Genomic DNA, 18,192 nt, shown 5'->3' with positions numbered 1-18,192 from the left:
GGCACACCTATCTTTGGGCAGTTTCGCCCATTCCGCTTTGCAGCACCTCTCAAGCTCCATCAGATTGGATGGGAAGCGTTGGTGCACACAGTATCAGTTCTTGCCATGGGCATGCAGGCTTTTTGTCCGGGGCACTGCTGTCCCAAGGGCGCCGCCACTGCCATGGCAAGAGCCGCTACTGATCCCCGCTTCCCTCTCCCCGGCTGCAGCGGGTGCCGTGGGTGCCCGCTGCAGCCGGCTCCACTGACAGACACTAGAGGTGATAATTGACCTCTAGTGTCAGTGCGGTGCTGCTATGGAAGAGACGTCATGACATCTCTTCCAGAGACTCTCCCATAGAAAGGAGCCGGCGGCCGGAGATGGAGGGCAGTGCAGCAATGGTCCGGAAGCAGGAGCAGGGCTGGTAAGTATTGTGTAGTTGTTGTTTTTTTTAATTGTGTGTGTTTGTAAGTGGCGCTACTGGGGCACAACTACTGGGGGCAGAACTACAGGGGGCACAGTTATAGGGGGCAGAACTACTGGGGCACTACTATTGGGGGCACAATTACAGGGGGCACAGCCACAGGGGCATAACTACTGGGGCACAGCTACAGGGGGCACAACTACTGGGGGCAAAGCCACTGGGGGCACAACTACTGGGGGCACAGCTAGGGATCACTGCTACAAGGGGCACACCTACTGGGGGCACAGCTACTGGGGGAAAATCTACAGGGGGCACAGCTACAAGGGGGCACAACTACTGGGGGCACAGCTAAAGGGGGCAAAACTACTGGGGTCACAACTACAGCGGGCACAGCTGCAGGAGGCACAGCTAGTGGGGGCACAACTACTGGAGGCACAGCTACAGGGGGGCACAAGTACAGGAGGATAACTGTGGCCACGCCCCTATTTTTGGGCACACGCCTTTTGCGCGCACCAGCTCTATTTTACGGGGGGGGGGGGGACCACAGGAAACGCTTGCCCTGGGCGCCACAAGGTTTAGAGGGTCCAAGGCAAAACTATGTAAGGATCCCTATGCAATCTACCAGTGGTGAAAAATGTATGCAATACATTAAACTGTGACAGGGAAGGTGGGCCCCTCTCAGCTCTGGACCCCATAACAACTGCACTCCCTGCACCTATGAGGTAGCTGCGCCCTTGGCTGTGAATACTTTCCAGATGCACTGTTATTTGACCTAAAACTGGGAATAGACACATCTTCTCAGAAAGCTGATATTAAGGCCTATCTGGAAGAGGTTAGTTTCCCCACTCTATTGGAAACTAAGATGGAAGCTATTGAGGAACCACTTACTTTAGAAGAGTTAGAAGGGGCGATTAAACCTACACCAAATAGTAAAAGCCCATGTCCAGAAGGATGCTCTATCTCTTACTATAAGCAATTTGGCAATGTTTCAGATGAATTTCCATTTTCTGTGCAATCCCTACTTGCTCATATTTCCATTATCTCTAAAGAAGGGGAAGACCCGGCCCAGTGTTCCAGTTACAGACCCATTTCCCTGTTGAATGTAGATCTGAAACTATATGCCAAGATAATAGCTAATTGATTTAAAATTGTTCCTTCCCAGTCTTATCCATTCTGATGTTTTGTCCCAGGTCAAGAGGCCAGGGAAAGCACCACGAAGATCTTAGATTTGATGCATGCCAAAAGATTACTGCCGTTCAGAAGGCATTTTGACAGGGTGAATTGTAACTTCCCTGCCATCCAGAAGGCATTCGGCAAGGTGAATTGGGACTTTTTATTGGGTGTTCTAGAGCATTTGGGTCTGGGTCCAAGGGGCATTCAGAGGATTATAGATCTTTATGTATAAAAGTTAATGGAGACCTGTCTGATCCAGTGATGATTTTGAACAGTACTCACCAAGTATGCCCGTTATCCCCTCTAGTACTGTATTTGTTTTATGCATGGAGGCCTTGGCTAGAGCCATTCGACAGAATATAAATTTAAAGGGGTTGGAAGTAGGGGACAAAGAATACAAATTTGCCCTTTTTGCAGATGACCGTCTAGCGATAATTACTAATCCTCTTACATCTATCCCTGACCTACTTACATAATTTCATCGATTTGGCACATTATATAATTTTAAAGTAAATATGTCTAAATCTCTGGCCCTGAATCTTACAGAACATACAATCTGCTTCACATTTTATATGGCACCCAACACAAATTAAATATTTAGGTGTTTTCTTGCGTAAAGACCTCTCCAAAATCCAAACTGACCTTCATGCCTGGCGTTTCCTAAGAATCTCGTGGACGTGGACGATAAGTGTTATTAAAATGAGTATTCTACCAAAAGTACTGTACTGTATCTTCTGCAACAATTCCTATTGCAATTCAAAACTCATGGTTTACTTAACTCCTTCGCTTGGTAAAGGATTTTATATGGGCAGGCCGTAGACCTTGTTTCAAGCATGAGATTCTATATAAGAGGAAACACCAGGGGGGCATGCAACTACCCCATTTTCTTACATATCACCAGGCAGTGCTCTATACAAGGGTAATGGATTGGAGCTAACTGTCAGGTAGGAAACAGTGGGTCAACATTGAAGCGGCCTCACTTCCCATGCTCAATCCTAAATTACCCTGTCTTTCGATGCTCTGTTCAGTTTCTCAACCTCTCTTAGGAGGTGACCAAGATCCCGATGGTTACTCTGTCAGAGCTACAGCATTCCTCAGCATTCCTACTATTTCTTGCTGAAGACGACTGCATGAAAAATCTTTACTATCTCCATCTCCATTAACTACTTTATTTGGGAAATTGACGTTTCTCCCTCTTCCTTCCGATTGTGGTGTTTACAAGGGATTTAAATATAAGCCAATTTCTTGACTTTTCTGGTGTTATGTATTTCCTTCCATTCAAGCCAAATGGAATTTGCCAAATAGAGAATTATGAAAATATTTTCAATATTCAACAATTTTTGATGCATTTAAACAATACTAAAGCCTACACCCGGGGAAACACTCCATTTGAGAATATGTGCACTTCCCAATTGTACCCTTCACATCCTCTATGTGGCATCTATAAAATTATCATTGACCACCTTTTATTCTGAAAATTTATTGGCCAAAATGTATGTCTGCTTGGGAAACTGATTTAGAGGGTTTGGAGCATGACTGGCCAGAAATTCTTAAAAAAATCTTTTCTAGTTCATCAAATATGCTCTTCATGGAAGCCCATTATAAGGTACCCTCAAGAAGGTATAGATAACCAAATATTTATGCCAAAATGTTTCCAGGAGTTCCTAACTTGTGATGGAGATGCCAAATTGCTGTGGGAACAACTTTACATATCTTTAGGCCTTTCTGGAACAAGGTCATAGAGACTGCTAGCCTTATCCTCCAAGAGGATCTACCCTCATATCCTAGCTTTTGGCTACTAAATCTTCTACGTAGACCACAGGCACAATTTAAGAAAACATTGCTTAGCCATATACTGAGTGCATCTAAGGGGGTTATCCCAGTGCATTGACGATCAGTCTCCCATTGACTGAGTGGTGTTCGTACGTTGATCACTATGGGCCTGATTCAGACCTGATCACTGTTGTGCGAATTTGCAAAGTGGCTGATTATCGATCGACTGTGCATGTGTATGGATCGTAGTGCGCATGCACGGGGCCAAACTGCTAAAATATCCAGCAACTTAGGTGGCGACTATCTGATGGCAGAACAGCAAAATTAGCAGCCCACCGATCAGGTCTGAATTAGGCCCTGAGCTAGGATAAAACAACCTAATGCAGCAGCGGTCAGATTAGAAGAGAGTGGTTTTCAGTAAAAGGCATATCACTTTCTGAAATACTACAGTGAATCTGTCCGGCAGTGTCTTAAAGATTTATAATAGTCTGATTCTTTGTAAATGAGCCACATATACCATGTTGCCGTAAAGTTTTTGTGATCTTTTGATATGGATAAAGTCCCTCATTTTGAGTTGATTGCTCGCTAGCTGTTTTTTACAGTGCTGCAATCAGATAGTCGCCGCCTATAGGGGAGTATATTTTCGCTTTGCAGGTGTGCAAACGCTTGTGCAGCTGAGCGGGATGAAAAATGTTTTTTGCAGTTTCTGAGTAGCTCTAGACTTACTCAGCCGCTGCGATCACTTCAGTCTTTTTGGACCCAGAATTGATGTCAGACACCCACCCTGCAAACGCTTGGACATGCCTACGTTTTCCAAACACTCCCAGAAAACGGTCAGTTGACACCCACAAATGCCCTCTTCCTGTCAATTTCCTTGCGATTGGCTTTGCGAATGGATTCTTCGTTAAATCCATCGCCCAGCTACGATCCGCTTTGTACCCGTACGATGTGCATGCACATTGCAGTGCATACGCATGCGCAGTAGTAACCTGATTGCTGCACTGCGAAAAATGGCAGTGAACGATCAACTCGGAATGACCCCCAAAATGAGATCATCCATGGACATATAGGTGGCCATTCCGAGTTGTTCGCTCGCAAGCTGCTTTTAGCAGCCGTGCAAACGCTAAGCCGCTGCCCTCTGGAAGTGTATCTTAGCTTAGCAGAAGTGCGAACGAAAGGATTGCAGAGCGGCTACAAAATAATTTTGTTCAGTTTCAGAGTAGCTCCAGACCTACTCAGCGCTTGCGATCACTTCAGACTATTCAGTTCCTGTTTTGACATCACGAACACGACCTGCCTTTTTTTCCAAACACTCCCTGAAAACGGTCAGTTGACACCCAGAAACGCCCACTTCATGTCAATTACTCTGGGGCCAGCAGTGCGACTGAAAAGCTTCGCTAGACCTTGTGTGAAACTACAAGGTTCGTTGTAATAGTATGACACGCATGCGCATTGAGCCACATATGCATGCGCAGAAGTGCCATTTTTTTTTTGCCTGATCGCTGCGCTGCGACCAAAATTTGCTGGCGAACAACTCAGAATGACCACCATAGGGGCTAATTCAGACCTGATCTCTCCTCTGCAAATTTGCAGAGGTTTACGATCAGATAGTCGCCACCCAGGCAGAGTGAAATCCCGCCCCATGCAAGTCTGGTGAAAATCCCTGTGAATGCTGGTCAGCTGCAAATCCATTTGCAACTCACTCATCATCTAATGATTTTTCCAGTCTGTGCAGTCTGTTCGTAGCCCGGGACCTACTCCTACAGTGCGATAGAATCAGGCTGATCGGGGCCGGAGCCGACGTCACACACCCTTCCTGAAAATGCTTGGGCACACCTGCGTTTTTCATGAAACTCCTAGAAAATAGCCATTTACCACCCCCAAATGCCGGCTTCCTGTCAACCAACTTGCATACGGCTAGCAATCAAAAAAGTTGCAGGATATTTTAGCAGTTTGGCCTCGTGCATGCGCACTACGATCCATACACATGCACAGTCGATCGATTATCGGCCGCTTTGCGAATTCGCATAACAGTGATCAGGTCTGAATCAGGCCCATAGTGATCAATGTACGAACACCACTCAGTCAGTGGGAGACTGATCGTCAGTGCACTGGGATAGCCCCCTTAGATGCACTCAGTATATGGCTAAGCAATGTTTTCTTAAATTGTGCCTGTGGTCTACGTAGAAGATTTAGTAGCCAAAAGCTAGGATATGAGGATAGATCCTCTTGGAGGATAAGGCTATCAGTCTCTATGACCTTGTTCCAGAAAGACCTAAAGAGGGAACATTCCCTCCAAATATGTAAAGTTGTTCCCACAGCAATTTGGCATCTCCAACACAAGTTAGGAACTCCTGGAAACATTTTGGCACAAATATTTGGTTATCTATACCTTCTTGAGGATACAGTATAATGGGCTTCCATGAAGAGCATATTTGATGAACTAGAAAAGTTATGTTTAAGAATTTCTGGCCAGTCATGCTCCAAACCCTCTAGATCAGTTTCCCAAGCAGACATAAGAGCAAAACATTATACTATTGTTCTACATTTAATAACTACTGTACATTGACTTAAATATCCTTTTTCTCTGCGCAGTCATGAGATGCGGAAGGGTGCTATGGAATGTGGTCAGCTGACCCCTCAGTCTGTACGTCAGGTCATCGTTTTGCGCCATCCTGGAGTTGGCTTTGGATTCGTGGCTGGCAGTGCACGACCCGTCGTAGTCCGATCTGTCATCTCAGGTGAAGCTGGAAATTCAGTCATTCAGTTGCCTTCATTCTCTTCTATTTAATACACCATTTGATCTCCTCGCCAACTGCTCATTTTACTACATAAATCTACTGTAGCTAGATACAGTAGTTAGGAGGGTTCAAACAGGACAAGTTCAATACATTCTCATATAGACTCACTGGATTAATTTATAAAAACATCTGTATATTACAATAAACTGTAGCTATGGCTTATGGCAGAGGTTCCCAAACACGGTCCTCAATGCACCCCAACGGCCAGGTCCAATGGTCGGGAACAGTGGCGGATTTTACCTATGAGCTGCAGGACTGCAGGGCCCCCCAGGTAAAATCCACCACCTCAGCCCAGTGTCAGTGAAGCCAGATGCAGTCCGTGAGACTGCACTGGCTTCACTGAGACTGGTAGTGACTTCCTATTGGAAGTCCTACCTGCCAGTCAGAGACACTACAGGCAGTCCCATTGGGAGGTGTTTGCCTTTCAGGCAGCCCTAGGTGGCTTCTATGGGCTGCAGCTGATGCAGTCCATAGAAGCCAGACTTTGCGCATGCGCAGTAGCGTCACCGCTAATTTCGTCGGTCCCGGCACTTTCACAGATGCTGGGACCCAGCCGGCGGCAGCTGGTACAGGGAATCAGTTACTCTGCAGCAGGGATAAGGGAGCCAGCAGCATGGTCAGCAGCAGCCCCTCTCCTCAACAAAGGTAGGAGCCGCTGCTGGTCGGGAAACTGCACATGTGCAGTTGCCGGAAATGGGGCGTGGCCAAGGACTACATACCAGACACAGTTTCCTTGGCCTCCCAAGCTGCACTGTGATTTCTAGTCTGAGTAAGCTCAGGCTTTCTCAGCCTGCAGTCGCAGATGAACAGCGCGACCGATGGTTACGATGTTCATTTAGAACTGTTATATGATCCCAATGTCCAGATCGCAAATGCAAGATTACTAAGTATAGCATTTGAATAGTTACTGGAAGCAGCTTTGCAAATGCAATCCTTACTGAATTAGACCCTTAAGTAGTACTTCAGTTAATTTGAATTAACCATCTGTGCTAAGCCATGGATATACTTAAAACCTGGACCATTGGGGTGCGTTGAAGACTGCATTTGGGCACCTCTGGTGTATGGGTTTTAAATTTATGAAAATATATTAATTTTAATGAAAGATACTGTAAGTGGTACAATCACTTTAAAAAGCAAAACTTGCACATCAGAACTCATTTTTCAACAGTCACTCCTTTATTTTATTGCATTTGGCAACAAAATTTTACTTATAAACCTAATCATTGTTTTTTTAATATGACTTTATTATTGCTTTTTGCTTATTAATCATATATAATTCTGTCTGAATTCAAGTAAAATAAACATCCCAAGGTTAAAGTTTTTTCCATAAAATGACTATAATATTGGATAAAATCCAAAACTTAGCACAGTCTCATGTGAAAATACAGTACAGTAACCAGCGGCGGCAGCAGCACCAACTATATAGTGCAGGGACATATAAACATACATGTGAAGATGTATGTTATATACAGATGGGTCTTGCGTTATCTTGGCTGGCTGAGGCATTAGTCGCGATCGGGCATACGCAGAGTGCCTGGGTGCAAGGAGGCATGCCTAGTCGTAGGGAGGCGCATAGAGCGTTTGGCATTACCTTTGAGTGTAATACCTGCGATCATCCACCAGATGTCGCTTTTTAAAATCACCAATGTGCATGTGTGTGGTCTCCATTAAAATACAATACTGAACTACAGCGTAAGAACTACTTTACTGGTGCGTCTCATTACGCTACAATATGCTACAGTATGTCATACAGTATATAACAGTATATACAGTACAGACGCAAATAGTACAGCATATACAGATGCAAACTAACGTGTTACAGGTACACTATGGTCTATTGATGTTAGGGATATGTGAGCATCCAAATCCCATAGTATTAAGTATAATGGGTTGAGATAAAAGCTCCCCCCTAAGTTCCTGGGGGCCAAATCACTGTGCTTAGCGTCTCTGTACAGTATTTTGTATTTGAGTAGTAAATAGCATGAACCGTTTGTAACGTACTGTACAGCGGCAAGTGTTAGCTTTGTAAGTATAATGGGGAGAGATAAAGCTCCTCCCTAAATTCCTGGATGAAAGATCACTGTGCTTAGCATATCCGTACAGTATTTCAAATTTGAGTACTAAATAGCACGAACAGCTTGTAACATAGGTGGTCATTCCAAGTTTATCGCAGCCAGCAACTTTTAGCTGCTGCTGCGATCAATAGTCCACGCCTATGGGGGAGTGTAATTTAGCTTAGCAGGGCTGCGATTGCTTGTGCAGCCCTGCTAAGCTAAAAAAAATTCAAGCAGAAGCAGAGCAGCCCTGGACATACTTACCCTGTGCGATGGATCCAGCGATGATGGGTCCGGCTTTGACGTCACACCTCCGCCCTCCGTTGTCCTGGATACGCCTGCGTTTTACTCACCACTCCCCGAAAACGCTCTCCAATGGTCCGGATCCGCCCATCCACGCCTCCTTCTTGTCAATCTTCTTAGCGGTCGCCGCTGCAACCGCTTCCGTTGGTAGCCGCGACATAACCCGGCGACCCCTGTCACCGGGCAACGGTGCGCACGTGCACTGTGCCCGCCGCGCATGCGCATTCCGCACCCATTCGCACCGCAGCGAAAAACCGATGCGTGCAAACGGGTCGGAATGACACCCATACTCTGCTGTAATGGTTACAATGGCAAGTGTTATCTTTATAAGTATAATGGGGAGAGATAAAAGCTCCTCCCTAAGGGGTATATTTACTAAGATTTGTATTTTTGACGATTTCTGCCGAGATCAATCTCGGCTGATATCGGCAGTGTACGATTGCAACTTTTTGAAACAAAACACGGCAATTTACTAAACTACCATGTTTTGTAAATTTGAGTTCACTGATGTCGAAGTAATTCGTATTGCCGGCAGTGTTTTATGGGAGAGAACAGTAAAATACTGCCGGACTTAACACAATAAAGACCGGCCGGATCAGTGTGATCCATGCATGGGTTCATTGTGTACAGTATAGAAATAGTTAAAAATCCCCCCAAAAGCATAACCAGCCTCGGGCACTTTGAGCTGGTTCTGGTTGTTAAAATACAGCTGTAAAAATGCATAGGGTTCCCCAGTATTTAGACAACCAGCACTGGGCTCTTGGCCCGGCCCTGGTTCCAAAAATACAGGGGACAAAAGATGTAGGGGTCCCCCGTATTTTTAAAACCAGCACCGGGCTTCACTAGCCGAGAAGATAATGCCACAGCCAGGGGACACTTTTATACTAGTCCCTGCGGCCCTGGCATTACCCCTCCCCAACTAGTCACCCCTGGCCAGGGTACTCTGGGGGAGTGGGGACCCTTTAAATCAAGGGGTCCCCCCCTCCAGGCACCCAAGGGCCAGGGGTGAAGCCAGAGGCTGTCCCCACACCCCAGGGCGGTGGGTGCAGGGCTGATAGCCTTTTCAAGTGTAAAAAAAATAGAATATTGTCTTTTGTTTTAGAACTACAAGTCCCAGCAAGCCTCCCCCGATTTCTGGTACTTGGAGAACCACAAGTACCAGCATGCGGGGAAATAACGGGCACACTTGTACCTGTAGTTCTACAAGAAAATAAATACCCAAATAAAAACAAGACACACACCGTGAAAGTACAAATTTAATAAAACACACTTACACACTCATACATATTTACCTACATCCCACGCCGGGCAATCACATCCCCTTGTTCAGTAGAATCCAATTGGGGTACCTGTGAATCGAAACCCCCAAATACTCACCTATTATCCGGTGTTGATCGGTCCTCTTCGTTCCTGAAGTAATCCACGGCTTTAAAAAAAAAAAACGAAAATTCCGAGCCACGCCACTAAAGGGGTTCCATGTGTAAACATGGAACCCCTTTACCCGAATGCCGGGACCCCCCGTGACTCCTGTCACTAGGAGTCCCAGCAGCCATCAGGGAGTGCCTTCTCATAGCGCTCTCCTGATAGGCTGTGCGCTCCTGGCCTGTCAATCAGGCGGAGCGTAGCAGCTAGAATGGAGCTTAGCACAGCTCCATTCTGGCCTATGATGTGAGTTTTGCAGTCTGCGGCTAACCGCAGGGTTAATTGGGGTCAATCTTGTGGGAGACCCCAATTAACTTCACGGTTAGCCGCAAACCGCAAAGTTCATCATAGGCTAGAATGGAGCTGCGCTAAGCTCCATTCTAGCCAGTGCGCTCCGCCTGATTGACATGCCAGAAGTGCACAGCCAATCAGGAGAGCGCTATGACATAGCACTCCCTGATTGGCTGCTGGGACTCCTAGTGACAGGAGTCATGGGGGGGTCCCGGAATTCAGGGAAAGGGGTTCCATGTGTAAACATGGAACCCCTTTAGTGGCGTGGCTCGGAAATTCCGTTTTGTTTTGTTTTTAAAGCCGTGGATTACTTCAGGAACGAAGAGGAACGATCAACACCGGATAATAGGTGAGTATTTTGGGGTTTTGATTCACAGGTAACCAAATTGGATTCTACAGGACAAGGGGACGTGATTGCCCTGTGTGGGATGTAGGTAAGTATGTATAAGTGTGTAAGTCTGTTTTATTAAATTTGTACTTTCACGGTGTGTGTGTCTTGTTTTTATTTGGGTATTTCTTCTGTTTTGAACTACAGGTATCAGCGGGCCCGTTATTTCCCCGCATGCTGGTACTTATGGTTCTCCAAATACCAGCAAGCGGGGGAGGCTTGCTGGCACTTGTACTTCTAAAACAAAAGACAATATTCTATTTTTTACACTTGAAAAGGCTATCAGCTCTGCACCCACCTCCCTGGGGTGTGGGGAACAGCATCGGGCTTCACCCCTGGCCCTTGGGTGTCTGGAAGGGAGGACACCTTGGTTTAAGGGGTCCCCACTCTCCCAGGGTGCCCCAGCCAGGGGTGACTAGTTGGGGGAGGGGTAATGCCAGGGCCGCAGGGACCAGTATAAAAGTGTCCTCCGGCTGTGGCATTATCTCTCTGGCTAGTGGAGCCCGGTGCTGGTTTTAAAAATATGGGGGACCCCTACGTCTTTTGTCCCCTGTATTTCTGGAACCAGGGCTGGGCAAAGAGCCTGGTGATGGTTGTCTAAATACTGGGTGACCCCTGTCAATTCCCCCCCCCCCCTGGTATTTAAACTACCAGGACCGACTACAAAGAGACCGATGGTGGTTATGCATAGGAGGCGGGACCCCACGCAATTTTCTTTTCCATTTTTAACTATTTCTGACCCTTTTACACAGATAAGCATGCACGGATCTCACTGATCCTTGCATGACTATCCAAACACGCCAGCAAAAAGCAGTTCTATTTTAAAGCTCCATATTTTTACGAATTCTATGCTTTCTCGCAAGTGTTTGGCTATTGTCAGCCGTGATTAAGAATACAAATTCTTAGTAAATTCCCGAGATGTATAAAATAACAGCCGTGTTTGACAGATGGTCTATCCATTCATAACATAATTTGTGTGGTCAGCAGCACTGGTGTATCTATAATGGGTGCAGTGTGTGTGATGCACACGGGCCCCTGGGTCCAGCGGGGGCCCACACCGCACACACTGCACCCATTTCTTCTATCCTTACATTTCCGGGGTCCATCGGTGACTGTGTGTGGGCCCCCTCCTCTCCCGTAGCCGTCACCGCCGCTGCTAGCGCACTGAGCGCTAGAGATTCTGGCACAGTGCCAGAGTCTACAGCACATGCGCAGGACTATGGAAAAATGGCATGACAGCCTGCCCATGCGCTGTAGATGACATGGTATGAGGACAATTTGTACATCGAGTTCAACCTATTTGGGGGCTCCTATGCTGTATTATTTTTAGGACTATTTTTATCTTCTTTTTTTTTGTATCATAGTGTGTGACCTACCCACCATAACCCTGTATATCCTTATCCATTAGGAATTTATCTAGCCCATTGTTAAAGGTATTGACCAAGTCTACCATTACTACTCTATCTGGCAGGGAATTCCAAACATGTATTGTCCTTACTGTGAAAAAACTTTTCGCCTCTGTGTGCGAACTCTCCTCTCTTCTAACCTAAGCAGATGTCCACGTGTCTTCTAAGTTGATCTTAATAAAAACAGATTCCCCGCAAGCTCTGTGTATTGTCCCCTTTTTATTTGTAAATGTTAATAATTTCCCCTCTTAATCTCCTCTTTTCCAGTGTAAACATGCTTAGCTTCGCAAGCCTTTCCTCATAATCCAGCATCTCCGTTCCCCTAACCAGTTTGGTAGTCCTCCTCTGAACCTTTTTTAGTTCCAGGATATCCTTTTTGTAGTATGGTGCCAGAAATTGTGTACAGTATTCAAGATGTGGCCTTACTTGTGATTTATATACATGCTAATACCTTGTTTGCCTTCTTACTTTGGGTAATGCTGCAAACCTACTTTGGGTAATGCTACTAAATTTGTTATCTATGTGAACACCCAAGTCTTTTTCCAGCACAGAAACCCCTAATTTTACCCCATTCAGTATGTAGGTGGTATAATAGAAAAGTGAAAGTGGAGAGCCTCTCCAATGCGCAAGAAAAGCTGCCTTAACAAAGATACACAAATGGGGCATATCCCTCTCCCAAGAAAATGGACAAGTGTATACAGTGTAAATAGTACTAGGTGCCTTTCAGTAACTGATATCAACAGTGAATTTCTATATGGCACAACAACAGATGTCTCAATAATATTGATTTCATACGTTCCTTGACTAGATTTTCATTCAGGCATGTATTGTATCCTTTTGATTCTTCATATATGGGAGAACCTCCTTGGCAAAACCTCATTCAGTGATGTCATAAAAAACAAAAGGATGAGGAATATCTCATGTAATAACGTTTCTAATTCCTCCACAATTCCTCCACAATGATAAACAAATTCATACAGTAGTTAAAACAATTCCATAAAGATAAAAAAAGAGCACATGCAGCACAGGTGCGATGTGTATGCTGAATCAAGCAGTTGCAATTACCAGAAAGTTGGAGGACTGAAAAATCCTCAAACCAGCGTGTGTTGTTAGTCACCAGACAGCTCCTGGGAAATAGCATCCTGGGTTTCGATAACCGCCCCTCCGGATGCAGCAGAGAATCACTCGTGTGTTGCGCTGACGTGTTTCAAGCCTTTCTAGGCCCTTTTTCAAGGCAGAAGTGCTCACAATACAATCCTACCTAATTTTATTCTTAGCTTATCCAATCATAATGTTAATCACATTAAACGATAAAAATCTGTGTAAAAATGGCTCCATCCATATGTTTATGTTGGTTACCATGACTTCCACTTCCGGTCACGGATTGACCAGTTCCGAATAGTGAATAGTGATCAGATCCATGCTCGGATCCGCCCTCACAGCGCCGTTATGTCCCGCATAAAATGCGGCTCTTTGGTCTTAGTGGTCAAACTGGTACCATCCTCGTATTTAGTTCCAGTTGCTAAGCAACCGTCCCCCAGTTCCATGATTCGTCAGAGTGAGCGGGACGTCATTTCCGCTCAGTGCCCTGTCTCTTTGTTGCATTATGTTGCTAGGTAACCGGATCCCTCTTACATAAGGTTACACTTCCATTTGATGCGTCGTCCCGCTATATCTATACAGACAGCATCCCTTCCATATTTAAAGTTCTCTTTTCAGAGTCCATAGTGTTACCTAGTAACCCGGAAAACATAACCATTGTTCAATAAAGCCCTACTTCTTTACATATTAAACTTCCATTCAGTGATATTGTCATTTCACTAAAAAGGACATTCATCTGTTTCACTAGTCTCTCAATAAAACATAAAATAGCGCTCTTGTAAGCACCTATATAGCACTCCTTGGTTCTTCATATGCATACATAAATAGTTATATAAAAACAAACCCAAAGTACATCTAAAATTAACCATTTCTAATTGGATATTTACAAAAACCATTAGACTTCGAAATCTGAATTTAACCCCCCAGATATAAGTGTACTGTATTTATATATCAGCTGCATTTCCATTTTAGACATTAGTTTGGGGGTATTCTTTTGGCAGTGATTGGATTCTACCCGTTTTAGCCCTGCAAACTGAATAATGTGACCTGGATCACAATTATGGATTTTTTTCAAATGGCTAGAAAGCACATGGGTTTCAAGGCCCCAATTTATATTTCTAAAATGCTCACCCATATGCACCTTTAGGGGTCTTGATGTCCATCCTATATAGAACAGATGGCAGTGTAGATGACATTCTTGACATTACAGGTTAGAAAGTCACATATCATATGTATCTGTCCATTAATCACTAGCTTTTCTGTTTTCTTCCCACTATCACTCTTGATTCCTATACAAGTCCTGTGCCGGTGGAATCCTTTGGTGTTAATAAACCCTTCCTTTTTCAAGACTGGAAGATCACTTCTGACTAAACTATTTTTCAAGTTCGGGGCCTTTTCATATATAAACACCAGTCTATCAGGCAGGACCTTCATCAATATTGGGTCTTTTCTCAGAATGTTCCAATGCTTCCTAATTGAGTGCTCTAATGACTTATGTTGAACATTGTAGCTAGTCACGAAAGCAAATTCAAAATGATCATGTTCCTCCTCTTCTCATTCTTTATTCTTTAGGAGTTCTTCACTATTCAAATTCAAAGTTTGTTCTTTAGCTTCCCTTATGCACTCAGCCTCATACCCACATTCATAAAATCTTTTTTCTAGATGGTCTGCCTGCTGTTTAAAGACCGTGTCCTCTGAGCAGTTAAGTTTTATTCTTTTGAACTGACTAGTTGGTATTGATTCTAGCCAGTTCTTATAATGACAGATATTTCTATCTATATATGTTTGGGAGTCAGTATGTTTGGTATATGTCTTGGTGCACAATGTTCCCTCCTTTATACATAACGTGATGTCCAAGAAATCTGTACTTTCTGCATTTATATGGTACACAAGACTTATGTTAAAAGGATTGTTGTTTAAATATGTGCACAAATTATCTAACTCATCCCTTCCTCCTTTCCATAGGAAAATTATGTCATCAATGTAGTGCTTCCATGACACCAGGTTTGCCCCAAATGGGTTGGATTCCCAGACATAGTCTAATTCCCACTTACCCATAAAAAAGTTTGCATTACTTGGGGTGAACCTGGTGCCCATTGCTGTCCTGACCTTTTAAAGATAAAAAATCTCCATCAAACATAAAATAGTTATTAACTAAAATAAACCACACTCCTTCTACTATAAAATTTTGGATGTTTTTATCCACCTCACTCTTACTTAAAAATTCAGACACTGCTCTTACTCCTGCATCATGATCTATGATTGTGTACAGGGATTTAACATCCGCCGTAACCATCAACATTCCATCTTCCCACAGGACCATGGGTAGGAAATTCAACAAATCCTTTGTAGCTTTCAAATGAGATTTATTGATCATTACCAATGGTTGTAAATGGAAATCAATCATTTCTGATAGGTTAGCTGTAACTTATTCAATATCCGACACAATTGGTCGTCCAGGAGGATGTTGTGCATCTTTGTGAACCTTGGAGAGGAGATAGATTACAGGAATAACAGGTTTCTAGTTTATATTGAATTCTTGTTCTTTCTCGTTCAAAACTTTTAAATCTCCATAGTTTTAACCAGATTTTCAAGTTTCTCCTGGATTTTAGATGTGGGATCTGCTCTTAGTTTGTGATATGTGGTTCTATCAGCAAAGTGAAGTATAACCTCATTCACATACCAAACTCTATCCATGATGACCACCCCACCGCATTTATCGTCGGGCTTAATTACCAGTGCATTGTTTGATTTAAGGGATTTGAGAGCTGCCCTTTCTTTAAATGTTAAATTACATTTCACTTCACTGGTTTTCATATCTTTCACATCATCCTGGACTAATGTGGTAAAGGTTTCTATATAGTTTCCTTTTACATGATGCGGGAAAAAAGACAGATTTGGGTTTAAAAGGGGTATTGACCTCTAACTCTGCCTCACCCAAATCTCGTACTGTTTCTTTGGTTTAATAAAAAAATGTAAACAAAGTTTTCTCACAAACTTGTGTATGTCTATATAGGTGGAGAACTTATTTATTGAAGTGGTAGAGGCATATTTCATTCATTTCTCTAAAACAGAAGTCTCGAATTTTGACAGTACATGTGAACTGATGTTAAATTTTTTTGTTTTGCCTGCCTCTTTATTTTCATTATCAATTAGTTCTAATTTGATGTTTTCTTCCTTATCAGGGTTACTTTTAGATGTGATGTCTTTTTCCTTTCTATCGATCTCTGATTTTCTTCTCACTTTCGTATTCCTTTTAAATTTTTTATATATTCCTCCCCTTTTGCCCCTTTGTGTCTTTTTATGAATAACTATCTTTGATTGGTCCGTAAACCTCATCTCCCTAGAAAATGGTTCTCTCCATCATTTCTATCTAAGGGAGCAAATCTATTCCTTTGTAGGAGTGGTGTATACCATGACGATACCTCATTTCTTTCCCTGCTTTGATCTCTTTCTCTATTTTCAAATCCATTTAATTTTGTAATCTGTCCTGATGGGTGATCTATAGAATCTCTTTCGGGGTTCGAAAGTAGAGTTCTCAAAATGTCTGCCACCTCTTTTCCCTCATAGGCCTTCCTCTCTTATTGTGGAATAAGTTCTATTCCTATGTATTTGCTCTCCTCCGGTTTCTGTTCCTCTCCTAGTGTTATTTCTTTGTCTTTCTTCTCTATTCTCCAATTTTCCATTTGTCCTTGAAGGGGAAGGAGTTCTTATTTCTACCAACTCTTCCAGATCATTTTCTTTTTCTTCTCTGATTACTTCATTTTTCAGTTTTTTTTCTCTGATATATTTTCAAATCTTCCTATCTATAAGGGTTTTTTCTATTTTCTTTATATTAGCCTATATTCTTTGTTCTAGATCCTTGTAATCATTAAGGTCAGCAATTGGAGTAACCAAATCCCTGTAGATCTTGATCTCATTATCTAATTTTTCTAGTTCCCACCTCCTTTCCTCTATGATTAAATTCATAAGGGAAAAGGAGCAGTCACTGATGATTCTATCCCATTCTTCCTTAAACTCCCCTGAAGCACTGTTAAGACAAATTAAAAAACTAAATGGATTTGAAAATAGAGAAAGAGATCAAAGATGGGAAAGAAACAAGGTACCGTCATGGTATACACCACTCCCGCAAAGGAATAGATTTGCTCCCTTAGATAGAAATGATGGAGATAACTTTTTAGGGAGACGAGGTCAACGGACCAATCAAAGATAGTTATTCATAAAAAGACACATAGAGGCAAAAGGGGAGAAATACATACAAAATGTAAAAGGAATACGAAAGTGAGAAGGAAATCAGAGTTAGATAGAAAGGGAAAATACATCACATCTAAAAGTATTCCTGATAAGGAAGAAAACATCGAATTAGAAATAATTGATAATGAAAATACAGAAGCAGGCAAAACAAAACATTTCAACATCAGTTTACATGTACTGTCAAAATCGCGGACTTCCGTTTTAGAGAAATGAATGAAATATGCCCCTACCACTACAATAAATAAGTTCTCCACCTATATAGATATACACAAGTTTGTGAGAAAACTTTGTTTAAAAAATGTGTTTCTTTACCAAAGAAACAGTACGAGACTTTGGTGAGGCAGAGTTAGAGGTCAATACCCCTTTTAAACCCAAATCTGTCTTTTTTCCGCATCATGTAAAAGGAAACTATATAGAAACCTTTACCACATTAGTCCAGGATGATGTGAAAGATATGAAAACCAGTGAAGTGAAATGTAATTTAACATTTAAAGAAAGGGCAGCTCTCATATCCCTTAAATCAAACAATGCACTGGTAATTAAACCCGCCGATAAATGCGGTGGGGTGGTCATCATGGATAGAGTTTGGTATGTGAATGAGGTTATACTTCACTTAGCTGATAGAACCACATATCACAAACTAAGAGCAGACCCCACATCTAAAATCCAGGAGAAACTTGAAAATCTTGTTAAAACTATGGAGATTTAAAAGTTTTGAACGAGAAAGAACAAGAATTCAATATAAACTAGAAACCTGTTATTCCTGTAATCTATCTCCTCTCCAAGGTTCACAAAGATGCACAACATCCTCCTGGACGACCAT

The 18,192-nt window shown here is 43.1% G+C and overlaps 1 protein-coding gene across 3 annotated transcripts in view; it reads left to right on the top strand.

The window, feature by feature from the left end:
- Window positions 1-18,192, top strand: part of FRMPD3 (FERM and PDZ domain containing 3) — a 1,010,703-nt gene that overhangs the window by 241,232 nt on the left and 751,279 nt on the right. For all 3 annotated transcript variants that reach the window (XM_063936980.1, XM_063936981.1, XM_063936979.1), the window contains exon 3: window positions 5,945-6,090. In XM_063936980.1, coding sequence (XP_063793050.1) covers window positions 5,945-6,090 — 146 coding nt within the window. The remainder of the gene's footprint in view (window positions 1-5,944; window positions 6,091-18,192) is intronic.

The sequence above is a fragment of the Pseudophryne corroboree genome, chromosome 8 (assembly GCF_028390025.1).
Source record: "Pseudophryne corroboree isolate aPseCor3 chromosome 8, aPseCor3.hap2, whole genome shotgun sequence".
Classification (NCBI taxonomy): domain Eukaryota; kingdom Metazoa; phylum Chordata; class Amphibia; order Anura; family Myobatrachidae; genus Pseudophryne; species Pseudophryne corroboree.
This window is presented reverse-complemented; position numbering and strand designations above follow the sequence as displayed.